At 35.5% G+C, this 15,279-nt stretch overlaps 1 protein-coding gene across 6 annotated transcripts in view; it reads right to left on the reverse strand.

The window, feature by feature from the left end:
- Window positions 1-5,347: 5,347 nt before the first annotated feature.
- EMB2771 (E3 ubiquitin ligase) overlaps window positions 5,348-15,279 on the reverse strand; it is an 86,283-nt gene continuing 76,351 nt past the window's right edge. For 5 of the 6 annotated variants that reach the window (XM_082888523.1, XM_082888521.1, XM_082888522.1 and 2 more), the window contains 11 exons: window positions 11,425-11,501; window positions 11,230-11,343; window positions 11,033-11,134; window positions 9,602-9,742; window positions 8,952-9,125; window positions 8,379-8,442; window positions 8,156-8,295; window positions 7,925-8,076; window positions 6,903-6,981; window positions 6,685-6,783; window positions 5,348-5,833 (listed from right to left, as the gene is read on the reverse strand). In XM_082888523.1, the coding sequence (XP_082744649.1) occupies window positions 5,450-5,833; window positions 6,685-6,783; window positions 6,903-6,981; window positions 7,925-8,076; window positions 8,156-8,295; window positions 8,379-8,442; window positions 8,952-9,125; window positions 9,602-9,742; window positions 11,033-11,134; window positions 11,230-11,343; window positions 11,425-11,501 (1,526 nt within the window). In that variant the 3' untranslated portion in view covers window positions 5,348-5,449. Of the gene's footprint in view, window positions 5,834-6,493; window positions 6,599-6,684; window positions 6,784-6,902; window positions 6,982-7,924; window positions 8,077-8,155; window positions 8,296-8,378; window positions 8,443-8,951; window positions 9,126-9,601; window positions 9,743-11,032; window positions 11,135-11,229; window positions 11,344-11,424; window positions 11,502-15,279 lie in introns of all 6 variants that reach the window. The other variant, XR_014340922.1, reaches the window with a different exon arrangement.

The raw sequence follows: 15,279 nt of genomic DNA on the forward strand, positions 1-15,279 counted from the left end.
AAAAGAAGAAGGAGTACATGAGTTCAATATTTTCATTCCGTCTAAATAATTACAATGACAAAGAGTTAGTGTAATTTCCCAAACGTCAAGGATAATATGTATTAAATACAAACCTCAGGAAGTGTAAATGTAATTTACCCTATATAAATTATACCTTTCTCTTAAAAATTTAAATAAAAAATATAACAAATTCATAAATTTAACATAATTATATAAAATTTTAGAATAAAGATTAGTAGTTTGAATTGAATTTGTTCGAATGGCTCGAATTTATACTTGTCGATTAACCGTCCAAACGATCAGTACAATAATTGTCTATCACAATCACTTTGTCAACCACAACTGTCAGTTTTCTTTCCGAATAACACACCAATCGATCGACAAACAAAATTTAAGACATTCGAACAAAATAAAATTGGAGCCGCGCAGCAAATTTTTAATACATAGAAAGTGGGCATCTATTGTTACTAGAAGTCTAGGAGGTTAGTTTCAATCCCGAAGTTAATTTTTGTGTGAAGAAATTTCTTCTGACTCATTTTCCTTTTTTCTTCCTGAATTTCAAGAATATTCCCATTCATATGTCCGATATCTATAATTGTTAGGATCAGGTGTTTTGAAAAATTAGTAAAAAATTAATTTTTGACTTTTTATTAAGTTTTTTGACTTTTTTGAAAGTGATTTGAGAAATTCGTAAAAAGTTAATTTTTTTATTTTTAATTTAATATTTTTTAAAAGTGTCACATCACTTCAAAATGACCAAAATATCCTCCTTAACATTTATTTTTTACTTTTTCAATTTTGTCTCATAGGCCCAAACTGTAATTTCAGTGTTGCGTTTTGGAAAGTTGCCAAATAAATAAAGTGACGTTTTGGGCCGGGAGCTTTTTTGGAACATGAATAAAAAACGTGGCGTTTTTTATTGCTTCCCAAAAGGACACTCAATAAGTTTTCAACTGGTTGATTTGAAAAAACAAAAACCTTTCTTATTGGATGATTATGATACTTTCGAAAATTTTAAATTTTATTTAATGTAAAAATAGTATCACTATTTTTTTCAAAAAAATATCAAAATAGATCATTAACTCATACCATACTAAAAACAATCGAGGGCCTTTTTCCAAATTAAGTCAAAATAGCAACTTATTTTTTAAACTAGGTCTAGTTTGGACAGAATTCTCAAATTAGGCTAAAACGTGGTTGTGAACCGCGCTTTCACACTTTACCTAGTCCTCGCGCGAAAAATTTGTAAAATCCTAAAAGTGTGGTTACAAACCATGCTTTTAATTAATAAGATGTGGTTACAAACTACACTTTAAAGTAAAATTTATTTTTCAGAAAACGTGATTACAAACCACACGTGACAAAATGTGAAAACGTGTTTTCAATAAAAAAATAAATCACACTCCTCTCTCTCTCTCTCTCTCTGACATATACACACACCCACCCACCACACTCACACACTCACATATATAATTTTTAATATATATAAATTTTATTTTATAAAATTGAGACCAATATTAAATATATATAATAATTTATAATAGCAAATAATAACTTTTATATAATTTTTGTAAATATAAATCATTTTTATATAATTTTCATCTTTCGAGTGGTTAGAGATGATTTTTTATAAATTAAATTGAAACAACTATACATACGTATGTATATAACATGCTCAAAAGTTAAAATGATAATTATTTTTTACCCTTAAATGATAATTATTTTTTATTTCTTAATCAAATTAATTTTTAATTTAAAAAAAATTCTAAAAATCAAACCATACATAACCTAAAAATCTTTTGATAATTCATTTCTTACGTTGATTACTTATTTAATTATTTGCTAATTTTAAGATATTTTTACCATCTGAGACATGTTTGGTAACCATTTCGTTTTCAGTTTGATTTTTAGGCTATGTATAGTTTGATTTTTAAATGCCTTAAAATCAAACTGAAAACGAAATGGTTACCAAACATGCCTCATATGGTAAAAATGTCTTAAAATTAACAAATAATTAAATAAGTTATCAACGTAAGAAATGACTTATCAAAAGATTTTTAGACTATGTATGGTTTGATTTTTAGACATTTTTTATAAAAAAAATTAAAAATTAATTTGGTTAAAAAATAAAAAATAATTATCATTTAAGGGTAAAAAATAATTATCATTTTAACTTTTGAGCAGGTTATATACATACGTATGTATGGTTGTTTCAATTATATATGTGAGTGTGTGAGTGTTGTGGGTGTGTATGTGTCACACAGAGAGAGAGAGAGAGAGAGAATGGAGTGTGATTGATTTTTTTTATTGAAATTGTGTTTTGAAAACACGTTTTCACATTTTGCTTAAAAAGCGTGATTTGTAACCACGTTTTTTAAAAAATAAATTTTACTTCAAACCGTGGTTTGTAACCACGTCATTTTAATTAAAAGCGTAGTTTGTAACCACATTTTTAGGATTTTACAAATTTTCCGCGCGAGGGCTAGGTAAAGTGTGAAAGCGTGGTTCACAACCACGTTTTAGCCTAGTTTGGGAATTCCATTCAAACTAGACCTAGTTTGGAAAATAAATTGCTATTTTGACTTAATTTGGGAAAAGGCCCAACAAGCGAAACCCTTTGATAACATGGATTACACGATGAAATTTTTTTCATAATAGTGACAATTACACAACTTCATGGGGTTTTTCCCAAACTAAGCCTACCTACTAAGTTATTTTCCAAACTAAAAAGCTTAGTTTGGCCGAAATTCCCAAAATAAGTTGAAGTGTGTTTACAAAACACACTTTTAGCATGTTTCTGGTTCAGGCGTAGAAAATGAATAAAATCATAAAAATGTGGTTACAAAACACGCTTTTAATTAAGAAAGCGTTGTTCTTATTAACGTTTTCATATATAAGTAAAGGCGTTATTTCTAACCACGCTTTTAACATATATTAAAATGTAATCAAAATAAAAGTCAAGTGGGGTTGTAGCTCAAATAGTAGTGCACCACGTTTTGCATGAGAGAGGCACGGGGTTCAATCCCCTGCATCTCCAAACGGACTTGGGGTCACTGCTGTGGCAAATGCACAGCAGTGACTGTTGTGTTTCATTTTGTGATGCATTATGGGCTTATTTTTATGATCTGAACCGTTCATTTTGTAGGATTTGTTGAGTACTTCAAGCCTACCAAAAATCATATTAATCGGATATCAAAAACTATATGATCGAATTGCATATTTTTATACTATTATTCAAAAGAAAAACTTCTTGTTTGTTTTTTTGGTTACCAATCATATAGTTATTGGTATCCGATTAATATGATTTTTGGTAGGCTTGAAGTACTCAACAAACCCTACAAAATGAACGGTTCAGATTATAAAAATAATCCCATAATGCATCATAAAATGAAGCACAACAGTCACTGCTGTGCGTGTGCCACAGCAGTGACTCCAATTCCTCTCCAAACTCTTGTTATTTTTCAAATTCAATTCAACTCTTTTTTTTTTTTTTTTTTTTTTTTGGTTTTTTCTTTCCACTTATTCTATACTTTATATATTTATTTTGTAATTTTTTTTTATCAAAAAATGTAAACGTTTGTTTGGTTAACTTAAAAAATTCTCTATAAAATGCATTTTTTTTCAAAATGTCAACATAATTGTTTAAAAAGTATTACTATTCAAGTCTAAAAGTTCATTTTATAGACCTAGTGATGTGTTAAGAAAATTATTGGTTCAAAATTAAATATTCTTTAATTATCAAACAATTATCTTTTTAACACATCACTGAATTTATAAAGCCACTAATGCGTCAAAAGATAATTGTTTGACAATTAAAGAATATTTAATTTTAAACCAATAATTTTCTTGACACATGACTAGGTCTAGAAAAATGAACTTTTAGACCTGAATAGTAATATTTTTTAAACAATTATGTTGACATTTTGAAAAAATTTGTATTTTATAGAGAATTTTTTTAGTTAACTAAATAAAATATTACTATTCAACAAAATTTGTATTTTATAGAAAACTTTCTAACATATTACTATTAAAAAAAAATTGTATTTTATAGAGAACTTTCTGACATTTGTTTGGTTAACTAAAAAAATTCTCTATAAAACACAATTTTTTTTAAAATATCAAAATAATTGTTTAAAAAATATTACTATTCAGGTCTAAAAGTTCATTTTCTAGACCTAGTGATGTATCAAGAAAATTATTGGTTCAAAATTAAATATTCTTTAATTGTCAAACAATTATCTTTTGACACACCAGTGAACCTACTTTATAAATTCAGTGATGTGTCAAAAATATAATTGTTTGATAATTAAAGAATATTTAATTTTGAACCAATAATTTTCTTGACACATCACTATGTCTAGAAAATGAACTTTTAGAATTGAATAGTAATATTTTTTAAACAAATATGTTGACATTTTGAAAAAAATTGTATTAAATATTCTTTAATTGTCAAACAATTATCTTTTGACACATCAGTAGACCCACTTTATAAATTCAGTGATATGTCAAAAAGATAATTGTTTGATAATTAAAGAATATTTAATTTTGAACCAATAATTTTCTTGACACATCACTATGTCTAAAAAATGAACTTTTAGACCTAAATAGTAATATTTTTTAAACAATTATGTTGATATTTTGAAAAAAATTGTATTTTATAAAGAATTTTTTAAGTTAACCAAACAAATGTTTTACTTTTTTTTGATAAAAAAATTACATGATAAATATATAAAATATAGAGTAAGTGGAAGGAAAAACCAAAAAAAAAGAAAGAGTTGAATTGAATTTAAAAAATAACAAGAGTTTGCAGATGCGGGGGATTGAATCCCGTGCCTCTCCCATGCAAAGCCTGGAGCACTACCATTTGAGCTACAACCCCACTTGACTTTTATTTTGATTACATTTTAATATATATTAAAAGCGTGGTTAGAAATAACGCTTTTACTTACAGATGAAAACGCTAATAGGAACAGCGTTTTCTTAATTAAAAGCGTGTTTTGTAACCACGCTTTTACAATTTTATTCATTTTGTGTGCCTGAACCAAAAACATGCTGAAAGCGTGTTTTGTAAACACGCTTCAGCTTCTTATTTTGAAAATTTCGGCCAAACTAGACTTAGTTTGGAAAATAACTTAGTAGGTAGGCTTAATATGGAAAAAGCCCCCAACTTCATTCATTCATGAGCAAAAATCATTTCATGGTTTCATGTACAATCTACCAAATTATACAAAAGGCTCTTCTGAAATTACTGAGTTTAGCTGAACCAAAAACAACTCTCTATACTAAGAGATGAAAGAATGCCGACTTCTAGGAGTGTAGACAAAAAAATTGCGACTTGAGAGCGGGATTCCAAAATATAAAATAAATAATTAATAAATTTCCTTCTTTCTTTCTATTTAGTGGTTTCATTTTTGCACAACAGTAAGATATAAGCAAGCCCAGTATTGACCTAGGAAGAGAGCAAGAACCTATCGATCTCACAAACTGCACTGAAGTGAGTTCTAGGGAATAACAAATGCAAGATTGGAATTGATGTGAATGTGTGCATGGGCTTGATTTTGTCCACTGCTGCTTTAATCAAGTTTGGAGCTGGTACGCTGTACCATTGGAGATACCAAGAAAGAAATGTTGAAGCCTTCCCTTCCTCGGAAATTTCACTTGGCCATCTCCCTGATTCCAAATAATTACATAAATCACTTTTCAATCCCGGAAAACAATTCAGAAGCTCTTCCACTCGCTTCCTGAGTGAACCCACGAAATGAGATTGAACAATGCCCACTCTTGAAGTTAGAATTTTCCCACATAGCAAAGCTTCATAGTAGGCTATTGCAAGCTGCAGACGAAAGGGATAAAAAAATTACCAAATTTATTGGTAGTTTGTCATAAAAGCAGGTAATAAGCAAGTCAAGGAAAGCAAGCCAATAGATCAGTTCAAGCATTCAGATGACAACCACTACTCATATTTTTAGATGTTTTGGGATAATTGGTGATCAAACATTCTATTAGAGCATAGGTTAGGGAAGCTCTTGAGTTTAATTCTCTTCGTATGCATTCTGCTTCTCTTTTTATGTCTGTTCATATCTCCACATGCAAAACAGGAATGTAGAGTGTTTTCCTAACAATTCAAGCTTTTGAGACAATTGGTGATCAAACAATAATGAAGCATATATTGACAAGTTGGGTGAGCATTTTTTCTTTGTTTTATAATTTTCTACAACAAAAACACCAAGCTCATGCATGCTTCCTTCACTGAACAGTAAATTTTGTAACATGGACTAAATACTCCCTTAGCAACTTTAGGCAGTTTGGGCATGGGCATAATTCCTCATAACAAATCCTTCAATGTTACAGAGAAGCAAAAATAACATCTCCTAACTAATTCAGGCCAAACATCAATGCATCATATTAAGCCTGTGTCACGGGGTTCTTTTTCTTTCACCCATCTAAATAAATAGACATAAACATAAATAAATTGGTATCGAACAATTCATACTTCGCACATAAAGGAAGCATTCCATTTGGATACTTCTGCTCTCATCAAGAAAAATAATATTTCAGCTGTTTAGTCACATGATAATAGCTCGTATAGCAACCAAACCTAGCAACAGTTTCAATTGTCAAAAAAAGAGAGCATTTCAAAGAAGATAGATCTCTAAGTGAAAGTGTTGGGATAACAAAACTAACCTTCAAACTGGAGAGAAAGAGTGAGTCACCTAAAATGGAACTACCACAAGTAACCTCATCGCTCATAGAACCAATTGTTGTGTATAGTGACAAATAAACCTGCACAACGAAGTTCAAATTTATCACCAAAGCACTCCTTGAATTAATACTCTAGTGAACAGTCACAACAACAAATACCAACAAGATAATAGTTTATCCTGACCAAGTAATATACTTACCTGTAAGAGGGCCGGTCTATCTTTGCTCACACACTCTAATAACACTTGCAAGCAAAATTCTTGGAAGCTATTGTCAGATCTGCAAACATGTTTGCAAAAAATAATTACGAACAACAATGGTTTAGTTTAAACAGAGTAAAGAATCCAATTTTGTTTCCAATAAAAAATATGACATGGCGACATCCCCAGTAGACTTTTCCATAATCATCACAATTATCACAGCAATGGGACAGCAATAATGACAATGGTTGGGTAGTATAAACAGAGGTAGAACTGGCCATCCTCTTTTATGCAAATAGAATCAACTAAGAAAATTACACATTAGATGTATACATTCTTCACTACAGTTATCATACTAGTCAACCAATAGAGAGAGAGAGAGGTACAAATTGTGGTGCACATTTCAGCGCTTCCATGACGATGGTATGGAAGGTTTATTATTACAACTACAATTCTCATGGCAATTTGCATTCATTTAACCAGTACAAGGTAACAAAAATCCTAAATCCTTTGAAGTCTAGCTTTCACATGGTTAGTGTTAGGACTAGCATTAGGATGCTAATTTCATTACTTGTATATGCAACCTTAGGTAGAACCTGAGCCACTACCATAAAGAGATCACATTGGACTGCCTACATCAACTTGAAAGCATGAAGTGCTATGGAAGATCTTCATGTTACATTGTGACCTAACTATCTCACCCTCGAATAAACCCCCATTCAATCATGTATAATTTTTGTAAAAGCAGGATGAAGTTCACCCACCTATAAAACATATGTTCAACAACATGCCCTTCTGCTATAGTAAAATGTCAATGGGCCATATATTGGCCACTGTATGTTTGTTCCTTGTCTTCCATCTCAGGCTTATATGCAAAACTAAACTAACTACATTGTGCCAGGTAAACTCAAGTTTAAACATGTTGGAAGCTGTTAAAGAAGTACAAAATCATAGGCCCACTAAATGCTTAAACAAAAGGATAAATGAACACTTACAAAAAGCAACAAAGTTTCTGTACTTACCTGCTATTCCAGGAAGGGTCGTCGCACAGTTGGGCGAAAGCAACTAAGCTTGGATTGGATGAGAAGGTACCGACCAGCTGATCAACAGTGGATGCACCAAGACAATCATTGCTGCATGGAGTACCAGCTCTCAAACTTGTTAAGCTGAAGACCTGCATCAAACTTTTGAAATCACACAAAGTTTGGATGATGTTGAATGTTCTTTTGGTGTGAAAGGAAAACATAACTAACCTTGTGCATTGCTCGTGACAGCAGTGATTGACATCCTGTGGGATCATCCACATATGAACAAACTCCAACTTTTCGTTTGATATAGAGGACACCTGAATTAAATGGGTCATTCTTGTCACCAAAACTCCACCAAGGTTTCTCTGTACAAGAATAAAACTAGTCATTGGCATAAAAACTTCAGTACTATATAGTAATAAGTGTAAAGTGATGATATCTCTTCTACCTTCAGGAGTAAGCTCTATGGCTCGAGGCCAGTACCGAGGACCACAAACACGAACAGTCTTCAACTGCAGCACATATTGAACAATCAGGGGAAGTTGCTTTATACTAAGAAAATGGTGTCTTATTAACTATTATATTAAGGAGGTTAATACGTAATGATATCTCCAGTTAAGCGAACTTTCCATATTGGATTATCCAGCATATAGCATTTGACAGTTTCTCCCTGTCTGGGCATGGGTACCTTTATTTCATCAACCATCCATATAAACCTAGGTGTACACTGTACATATACATGCATGCATACATGTATAGATATATAGATCACTTCAGTTCAAGAGATAGAGAATAAGGGAAATGAGCAACCACTGACAGTCTGACACTACAGAATCTATCCAAGACCATTTACTTCAGCATAATACTACAATAGCAACACTTGTATGTCTGTTAAAAAATTTGTAAACATATTCTAGAGACCAGTTCATGTGGGAGTGAATAATGAAATGAGGAAAAGAGACATCATATACAGTCTATCGAAGACAAATTATTTGTGCACAAGAGCAGCACTAAAACTTACAATAGCACGTTCAGGGAGAATGCAAGGGGTGACTTCAGAAAAACTTGTCTCTGCATAATGTTCAGTTTCCCGAATTGTAACTTCAAGGGGGGCGTAAACTGGTAGACCAGTGTCTACATCAACCGTTTGAATCCAGCGAGCTTCCGTTGCAAGGACATACAAATGCCTAAATGCCTGGAGATCATATTTCCTTCAGGTAATAAAATGCTAAAGAAGTAATACATACAGTCGAACACAAAAGGAAACAAAGCATCCACTGATTTCTCGATCAACATGACACAGCTTTAAGGAGTTTGAGCATTCGAATATGATGCACAAAAAGATGTTAGCTATATCAGATTTGAATAAGTTAAATAATTCCATAAGGAGAGAGAATGGGCATCTGACTTATAAGCTACTTCTAGCACGAAAGCCTTGCCAACTACAAAAGATTTGTTGAAGAATTGCATCTTATAAAGTCCAAATAATTGCTTTTCCCAAAAAAATAAAGAAAAACTAAGCCAGAGCATTGGCAACTGCCTGAAATGGGGCACACAACATACTTCCATACCAATTCACTCCTACCTATTACCTTCATTGTGCTCCACTCAAAAGAAAAGAAAAGAAAAGAAAAGAAAACTAAAAGTAAGAGTCGTTACTCCGCACTTTACCTGAAGGTGGCATTGATTATCATTTGGTCCAGTAGGTAAGCGGGGATAAAGGGTGATCAACAAAGCTGCAATAGAACTGTTGCTAGTTGAAAATGTCCGCATTCCACCCCCAAGAAACAGAAAACCAATACCTAAGCTTACCTGAAATAAATGCAAGGATCTCTATATTATCCAATACGAAGATCTCAAAACCAGACAATTTCGATAGGTTATACCTTAATTTTAACGGTAAGATGTACATGAAATTCCATTTTTTATAACAAACAAGAACGGCATATACATGTAGATTGCATCTCCCTCGCTCCCTCCCTCTCTCCATATTCTCTTCATTGCTTCAATTACTGATCAGTAGACACCTTTGAAAATGATCAAGTTTCTACAATTTTGTTCTTCTTGTCTCTGTCCCTACATTTGTCATGCTACCCCATGTAATCATGTCATTTTCATGAACTTTATTTTTGCACATTTTCGTTAAATTAGATTGATAATTTGCAGTTACATCAACCAGATCTTTTACACCAATTCACAGCTTTCAATTTAAAATGTGAGCCTCATAAGATTGGGCAAAACCTTCTTTTAACGGAGTACAACAATGTGGATGCCTACTTTTTCTTTGTGAGTGCGCCAAATATGTGCACTCCCAGTTGCATTTCTCCTGATTTCTGTGAAGTCCTTCATTTGATATGGAAACCTTCTAATTTCTAGAAGCTACCCCAATATAGAGTTTTAGTCAACTTAAATGTTTGGTTTTGCTCAAGCAGCAACTTTGTAATTGTTTTCCTATCAAAAGATTTACAGGCTTAGAATAGGAGAGTTCTCCACAAACTCGTGTCTTCCTTATTATGATTTTTCCATGTACTTAGGAATTTGATTGTAGTGAACTACAGGAAGAAAGCTCTCTTCTATGATTTTGCATCACCACAAGGCTTGTATTCCACACAGTGATATAAAAATTACATACATTTCTAAAAAGTTTGTGACCATGTCGAACAATCTCAGACACCCACACTTCTTGGATATTGGACACGTCTGATACCTCTTTGGTTGTGTCCATATTATCAAATAACTATCTTAAGATATGTGAAGATCTAGTTACTTGGACACTAGAATCGAAAGTTAGTATATGACTTTCTCGCAGCAACCAGGAAAGCAAAATTAGCAAGTGCAACTAAATTAAGCTCCATAAAGGCTATATCAACATTTTTTTTTTTTTATCATTCTTAAAGTAGAAATAAGATATGTGAAGATCTAGTTAAAAGAGAGAGCATGGGATGCAGATAGAAATAGCCATATCTTGGAAATATCAATGTCCAATTTTCATAAGACTTTTGTATGTCAGGAGTGTTTGTGCCATGACCGTGTCCGTGCATGAGTATAAGGAATTCGCCTCATGTGACTGGAGATCTGATGCTTAGATTTCAAGAAACTTACCGCCATCTGAATACCATAATTAGTATATCCATCTGCACAATTTCGGCTGCGAAGAAATTTCAACAACCTTAATGTCTGCAGATGTCCAGAACCAGCCATAACCTACCATTCCAGAAAGCAATGTCAGACACCTGGGCACCATTTTTATACATAGATTGTGCAAAAGTGATATAATAATTATAACCAACTACACCAACCACACAAAGAGAAAGAACAATAAGGTGAAGGCATGTCTCCAATGTGCCCCGATCAACATAGTTGGACAGTCCCTTTGGCAAGGTATATCCACTAGTATCAGATACCGGCTTTATCTGCATGACACATGGACAAAGAATGTATAACTCGTTTAAGTGGTATATATGAAGTGAGCAGCTTCACTGTCAAGGCCAAACCTCATTGAGAAAGTAGACAGCATATTTGTAAAGCAACTCGTGTGCATTTCCATCTTTTGTACCAGCAAATCTCAACCCTACCAAAGTTAATGGTGTGAACATCAGGAATTCGGTACTCAAACCCAGGTCTCTAAAGTTATTTTACTGAAAAGTTTAGATAGCTTAGAGCTAAACTTTTTAAAACTGACGAGACAAGTGCAGCAAAAAACAATGTGCCACAAAACAATGGTTGAAACATTAGAGGGCACAATGCACTTCCAGCAATATTTTTCTGTTGTCCAGGCACCTTTACTCCTTGCAGTGCTGCTTAATTTTAAGACTTTGGTATAGTTATAATGTTAAAATCCACCTACTCTCCACCTACTTCACCCACTTAAACCTACTCCACTAAACCTAACCCATTACACCACTACCACCTCACCTACTCCACTAAACCTAACCCACTACACCACTACCACCTCCACTTCACCTACTCCTTACCTACTACACACTCACCCTCTTCTATATATAGGAATCATGAATCATTGTAATAGATATCAATATAAATCAATCAATAATACAATTCTCTATTTCTCTTTATACATTAAATTTCTACATGGTATCAGAGCAAGGTTAAGCACTTAGTATTTTTCGTTTCACCGGCGGGCGGCAACCTCGCCTTGGCCGCCCGCCGGACCTCAACCTATTCCGCTTATTTTCTACACATACCTTCCCATCACTGCCTAAATCCTCTCTCTTGAGGCCAATGTGAATTCCTCTTCTTCATAATCTGCACTAACTGTGGCATCTTTTCCTGGGGCAAACTCTGCAACCCAACACTCAATCTATGCTTCTCCTCCATGCTCATTTGCCTCTTGTTAGGATCCTTCGCCTTCGGCTTTGGTTTGGGCTTCGCCACAGCCTTGAGCTTCACTGCAGCTTTCAGCTTCACGGCAGCCTTCGGTTTCACAGCAGCTTTTGGCTTCGCAGCTGGCTTGGCCTTTGCCGCTGGCTTGGGCTTCACAGCGGCTTTAGCTTTTGGCGCAGCAGCTTTTGTCTTAGCCGGAGCCTTCTTTTCCTTTTTCGCATTTACAGCCTTCGGCTTTGCTTCCCTCTGGTGGCTCCCCAGGTTCCACCTGAGCTGCATGATTCATTTATAGCTGCAATTGATAAGGGAAGTATTAGAACAATGCCCAATAGAAGTATGCCAGCTGCTCCTTACCCTACTCCTGGAGCACTATTAATAGATGATGCTTTCAACATGCGTCATCCTTTAACTGGTGGAAGAATGACTGGAGCCCTGTATAAGGTGTTTTGTGCATCTCCTGATCAAGCAAGGAAGGAAATGCGTGAAGCATGTTTTGATTATTTGAGCCTTGGAGGTGTGTGTTCAACAGGACCAGTGGCTTTACTCTCTGGTCTAAATCCTAGCCCATTGAGCTTGATACTCCATTTCTTTGCTATAGCCATATATGGTGTTGGCCGTCTCTTGCTACCATTTCCTTCCCCTAAGCGCCTGTGGATAGCAGCTAGATTATTTTTGGGTGCATCGGCTATCATTTTTCCCCTTTCTCTCACATGGGCTTGTCCCCTCTCTCTCCTCCGTTTGATTTCAAAATCCATTATTTTTATTTATTTTCTCCAAACCACTTTCCTTATTTCCCCCATCTTTCATTTTGATTTCAAATATATTTTTATTATTTCTTTCTTTATTTTTCTTTCACATTATTTTTTAATCTTTTTCAAATTCCATTCATACCATATAGCTTTGCACACCAAACCATCTTTTATTCATCTCAGGGATCAACCCCGATCACAATTTTAACAAAAAAAAAAAAAAAAAAACCACAACAACACAAACCACAACACCACAAGATTTGTTTTCTTTTCTGCAGACGGCCACCCACCGACCTCACTTTTTCGCCTATTCCGCCGGTCTTTTCTTCTTGCCTCCGTCCTGGGCGGACCTTGACGGTGTTGCCTCCGTGTTTCCCACTCTACTGGGTACGATCACTCCACCCTGCTCCTCCACTACAGCATATGGCGGACCTCCAAATCGGAACATAACGGTGGCCTTCCGCTTCAGCTCCTTATTTTCCGCCTTTAGCACACTTATCTCTGCTCGCGCATCCTTATACATGCGTTGGAGCAGAGCCAGCTGGGAGTTTAAATGCTGCACCTCATTTGTCCTACTCTGCAGCCGGTTCGACAAATTTGTGACCGCCGTCATGGTTTCCACGCATGACTTCAGAGTATACTGATTAGCCTCAATATCAGTTTGCATCGCCATTTTTTGCTCCACCGACCGCATCGGAAAGTTCAATGGAGCAAAACCAGAGGTGTTTGGTTGCGGTTCACTGGCCACCGCACCAGTTATTTCTCTTGTGGGCTCGTTCAGTTCTGGAAAGAGCGTGAGCAGGTTCTGGGTAACTGGACGGGAAGAAGAGGCCATGTTTTTGAGTTGCTAAGTGTTTCAGAGAAGGGTTGGTTTCCGGGTGTTTCAAGCTTTGCAGAGACAAGCTCTCCGAGCGTTCAGAGGTTTCAGACTCGTATGCACAGCCTTCGCCTCCACCTTGTTTTTAAATAGCCAGGGCCAGCCACGCGCATCGCGCGCCTCTTGCCAGCCGACAAACGGGCACGCAAGCCAAGGCGCCCACGTGCCTCGCCATCATGTCCGGCACACCTTTTGATGAATTGGGCACGCCTTTTGATGGCACGCCTTTTTATGGATTGGGCACCCTTTTTGATGGCACGCCTTTTGATAGATTGGGCACACCTTTTGAGGGTGCGACTTTTTAAGGGTCCGACAAGACTCTGTAAACTGTCCCGACATTGATTCCGGTTAGTTTCTACAAGGGTCCGACAAGACTCTGTAAACTGTCCCGACATTGATTCCGGTTAGCTCCTTTATGGGTCCGACAAGACTCTGTAAACTGTCCCGACATTGATTCCGGTTAGTTTCTACAAGGGTCCAGCAAGACTCTGTAAACTGTCACAACAACTGTCACAACATTGTGTAAAAAATTTATGTATTATTGATTGATGTTTTGATTGATAGATTACAAGATTCATTAATTACAATTCCTATACAATCTATATATAGAAGAAAATGTGGTAGTAGGTGTAGTGGAGGTGATAGTGGGTTAGGTGAAGTGGAGTGTGTAGTGGAGTAGAGGTAGGTGAAGTGGAGTGTGTAGTGGAGTAGGTGAAGGTAATGTGGTAGTAGGTGTAGTGGAGGTGATAGTGGGTTAGGTGAAGTGGAGTGTGTAGTGGAGTAGAGGTAGGTGAAGTGGAGTGTGTAGTGGAGTAGGTGAAGGTAAAGATGGGAAATTCTAACAGCCCCCCGCAAACTCAAGGAGGAGAGAAACTAACCAACTTGAGTTTCGAGAGAGTAACAAAACAAGAAAATACATAAAAATAAAAAAGGATAGGAGACACTGTATGGTCGTGTCAGACCGTTGGTGAAGACACTGTATGGGGTGTCATAACGTTGTAGAGGACACTGTATGGTGGTGTCAGACCGATGTAGAAGACAGTTTATGGGGTCATGTCGGACCGTTGTAGAAGACAATGTTGTGACAGTTTACGGAGTCTTGCTGGACCCTTGTAGAAACTAACCGGAATCAATGTCGGGACAGTTTACAGAGTCTTGTCGGACCCATAAAGGAGCTAACCGGAATCAATGTCGGGACAGTTTACAGAGTCTTGTCGGACCCATAAAGGAGCTAACCGGAATCAATGTCGGGACAGTTTACAGAGTCTTGTCGGACACTTGTAAAAACTAACCGGAATCAATGTCGGGACAGTTTACAGAGTCTTGTCGGACTCTTAAAAAGTTGCACCCTCAAAAGGTGTGCCCAATTTTGTCAAAAGGCG

This window comes from Camellia sinensis, chromosome 9, assembly GCF_055761805.1.
Source record: "Camellia sinensis isolate YWXY chromosome 9, ASM5576180v1, whole genome shotgun sequence".
NCBI classification, from domain to species: Eukaryota; Viridiplantae; Streptophyta; class Magnoliopsida; order Ericales; family Theaceae; genus Camellia; species Camellia sinensis.